General features: G+C 58.7%; 1 protein-coding gene across 1 annotated transcript; it reads right to left on the bottom strand.

The window, feature by feature from the left end:
* Positions 1-2,749: 2,749 nt before the first annotated feature.
* Positions 2,750-3,374, bottom strand: LOC129071098 (putative uncharacterized protein WWC2-AS2). The gene is made up of 2 exons (XM_054574229.1): positions 2,936-3,374; positions 2,750-2,838 (listed from the first exon to the last, which is right to left on the bottom strand). Exons 1-2 carry the CDS (start codon positions 3,372-3,374, stop codon positions 2,750-2,752), a joined length of 528 nt encoding a protein of 175 aa, XP_054430204.1.
* Between the last annotated feature and the right edge of the window lie 127 nt (positions 3,375-3,501).

The raw sequence follows: 3,501 nt of genomic DNA on the forward strand, positions 1-3,501 counted from the left end.
TGAAAATCTTTCAACCTTTTCTGTGGCTCTTAGTACCCTTGGGATAAAGTCCAAACTACTTAGCATGGCACCCAGGGCCTTTCATGATTTGGTTCCTGCCAAATCCTCCGCCTCATTTTTGGAAGTGCTCCCGTTTCACACCTAGTCACAATGAACTACTTTGCGGGTTTCTGAACATGCCATTCTTGGCTTTGCTTCTGGGCCTTAACACATGACATTCCCTCTGTCTGGGACATCCTTCGCACACCACCTTCTCTCCTGTCTCCAATTCTTATTCATCCCTTAAGACTTCAACTAAAATCCTTCAGCCCTAAACATGTATCTTACTCATTTCTATACCTTGGGTGCCTAGTACAGCGTCTGTAACGTAACAGATCCATGATACACGTTTGCTGAATAAATAAAGGAACAAATGACCCCCAACTCAAATGACTCTGTGCAAAATCACCTCTGAGGGAAGCTGACAGAGTTGATCGGTGCTCCTCTCCCTAGGAGGGAGCCCTCTCCACCCTCCCAATCATATTCCTCTTATTCCACTGGGGTGCAATACCTGCTTTAAAATGTCGGGCTCCCCAATTCGCCTGTGAGCATGTTGAGGCAGGGCCATGTCTGATCCACCCGAGTCTCCTACCTAGTCTCCCGCATAGTGCTTGGGACATAATGAATGAACAGGCCTCCCAAATGCCTGATATTTTTGTTTCTTGTCTCATATCCCTCTACTCCCTTTCCCATAAGTTCTCACCACCGATACAGCCAAACTGTCACACTCATGGCTGTACCACCATGCAAGGCTCCTTCTCATCCCTGAAATGTGTCACCTGCACTCCTCTCACCTGGACTGCCCTTCCCACCCAGCCACCCAAATTCTGCTACTTCTTTAGGAACCAGTTCAAACTCTCCCTCTTCCAGAAACTCTTCCCTGCTTCCACCCCAGCCCACCCTGGCCCACTTCTTAATAGTGCCAATGATTCCCATGTATCTTATTTAGACCTTGGCATCCCCTCATGTTACCCAGAGGAAAAGCAAGACTCAGACAGAGAAAGGACTCTCTCAAGGGCACAAGACATGTTCAGTGGTAGAACCATAATCTGAAACCCAAGTCTCCAGTCTATGGATCCTCCCGCTAGTCAACATATCTGCCCTGTTTCCTCATATACACTATAATTTCCTATGAGGCAGGAAGGACTGGGATTTTCACGTGTTCATTTTCCCGGGCTTTACTGGAGTGTTAAGAGGGGTGTAGAGCCCTGACTGCTGTAGCTCAGTGGGTTGAACGCTGGCCTGGAAACTGAAAAGTCAGTGGTTCAATTCCCTTTCAGGACTGGGTTGTGGGCCAGGTCCGTGGTTGGGGGGTGGGGGCGTGTGAGAGACACGATTGGCACCTCAATTAATTCCCTCACTCTTTCTCTCCCCTCCTTCTACTCTGTTTGAAATAAATAAATTAATTAAAATCTTGGCTTCATTGGTTACTAGCTTTGTGATCTTAGGCATCTTAACCACTCTAAACCTCAGCTTCCTCATATGTAAATAAAGGTAACAGTAGTGCCTGCTTCATTAGAGTGTTGTGAAGACCAAATGAAGTAATGCTTGTAAAGTGCCTAGAACAGTAACTGAACACCTAGAATACATTCAATGGAAAGTATTTTCTTTATTGTTATTATTCTTCGTATTAACAAATCCTTATGGTAATGGTTAATTAAAAATTACAATGCGGGAGTTAGAGGGAATGGGAAGGGGTGAGAAAAGGAAGAAGACAACCGGGCCACTGAGAAATTTGGTGGAATCCAAACAAGGTTAGTGGCGTGGCAGGACGTTTGTTCGTCTGAGTTCCTAGTGCCATGTGATTGTGTGAGGGCCCCAAGCACATGGTTCCATCCGGGCGGCGCAGCTTCCCTAACTCTCACTCGGCTATTCTCAGCAGCCCTATAGGGGGAGCCAGGAAGCTAGGACGGGGGAGAGGCTGCTGGAAATCTTAGTAAGGGCAGAAACGACAGCCCATCACTACTAAACATCTTAGCCCACTTGTTTCGCCCCCTCCAGGACGCTCTCCAAGCTGTGTCCTGCACAGCTGTTAAGCTGGGAGCTGTCCTTCAGCACCAGGGGCCGCCTTGGCCTCGGGCAGGACGGTGAGGGCGACAGCGGAGTTAGGGGCAGGGGACTGGTCCGATCCGCAGCCGGCTCCAGCGTCGCCTAGTCACGGGGACGGGGGAGGCGACCCAGGAAGGCAGCGAGACGCTATGGAGATGCCTTCTGCTTCCAAGAATCACCCTCAGAAAGCCCCCTAGCCCTCGTGGGGAGTGAGCGGCCGCCCTGGGCAAGCAGGCGGGCTCCCGGGTTGGCGGGGGAGGGGGAGCGCCAGGGCCTGGGACTCAGCGTGTGGCGTGTGCACGCGGGGAGCGGGCGGACGAACGGAGGCGCTGAAGTGAATGGAGTTGGGGGTGGACTGGAAACATCCCCAAACAGCACAGGCTGCGGCCGGCGGGGGCTGGTGTCGCGGGGGGGGGGGGGGGGGGGAAGAGTCCTGAGGCGCAGGCGCAGTCGGGGCCCCAGTCCCGCTCCCTCCTCCTCTTCGTGCCTCTTTCTCCGCCCCGCTCCCCCCCAAACACACTCGCACACGGGCTCTCAAGGTGTTCTCCGCACAGCGGAAGATGGCGACAGACTGAGGGGGCATGGCCAGCGGGAACCACGGGGCCGTGCCGCTTGGCGGCCGCCACAGCGGTGCGGACGGGAGGCGGAAGCGAGAAGCGCACTAAGTAAAGCCCGGCGTCCGCGTCCGGCGCCTGTGGCGCCGCCGGGAGCCAGGTGGCCCGCCCGAGCCGGAACTCCGGGAGCAGCAGGCTAGGAGCCGGAGCGGAGCTGGCCCGGGACCGGCCCCGGCGAATAGCCAGAGCGCGAGTGAAGCCCGAAGGGCCGGGCAGCGGGCCGGCCGGCGGGCCTAGGAGGGCGCGAGTGAGGCAGGGACCGGCGCGGAGCGGGCAGCGGGCGGACGGGCGGGAGCGGCGCGGGGCGAGCGAGCGGAGCGGAGCGCGGCGGCCGGGCCCGCACGGCGGCGCTGAGGGGCGCAGAGCTGCGCCGAGCCGAGACGGCCGGAACGGAGTGCGACGAGGGCGGCCGCCGGCGCCGAGTGGAGTGTCGCGGAGCCGAGGGCAGCTGAGGGGCCCGACACTATGAGGAGCGCGGCGCTGCCGCCGCAGCCGCCACCGCCCCAGTGCCCCGCACCGCCCCCCGCCGGGACGCCGGGCAGCGCCTAGCGGGCCGGGCGGCCGCGCCCGGACTGCAAGCGAGGGAGCGCGGGAGGGGCGCGAGGACGGCACGAGAGCGCCCCACGACTCCGGCCTGAGTGGGGCCCCGGGCCGTCCGGCCTGCCTCACCATGCAGCCCCCGAGGTAGAGCCTGGACGGCGCCGAGGAGCGCGGAGCGGCGCGCAGCCCGCTCGCCCTCCCGAGACGGCCGTCCGGCCTCGCGCCTGCCTGCTCCCTCCAGCCCGGTCCCCCCTGAAAT

Source organism: Pteronotus mesoamericanus, unplaced genomic scaffold (genome assembly GCF_021234165.1).
Source record: "Pteronotus mesoamericanus isolate MK-2021 breed Mesoamerican mustached bat unplaced genomic scaffold, CSHL_Meso_final contig_256, whole genome shotgun sequence".
In the NCBI taxonomy this organism is placed as follows: Eukaryota; Metazoa; Chordata; class Mammalia; order Chiroptera; family Mormoopidae; genus Pteronotus; species Pteronotus mesoamericanus.

Excerpts from the sequence above, each read along its gene's own strand:
- LOC129071098 (XM_054574229.1), bottom strand. The coding sequence starts at position 3,374 with ATGGTGAGGCAGGCCGGACGGCCCGGGGCCCCACTCAGGCCGGAGTCG. Across the intron at positions 2,839-2,935 it reads CCTCACTCGCGCCCTCCTAG|CCTGCTGCTCCCGGAGTTCC; the intron begins GCCCGCCGGCCG and ends TCCGGCTCCTAG.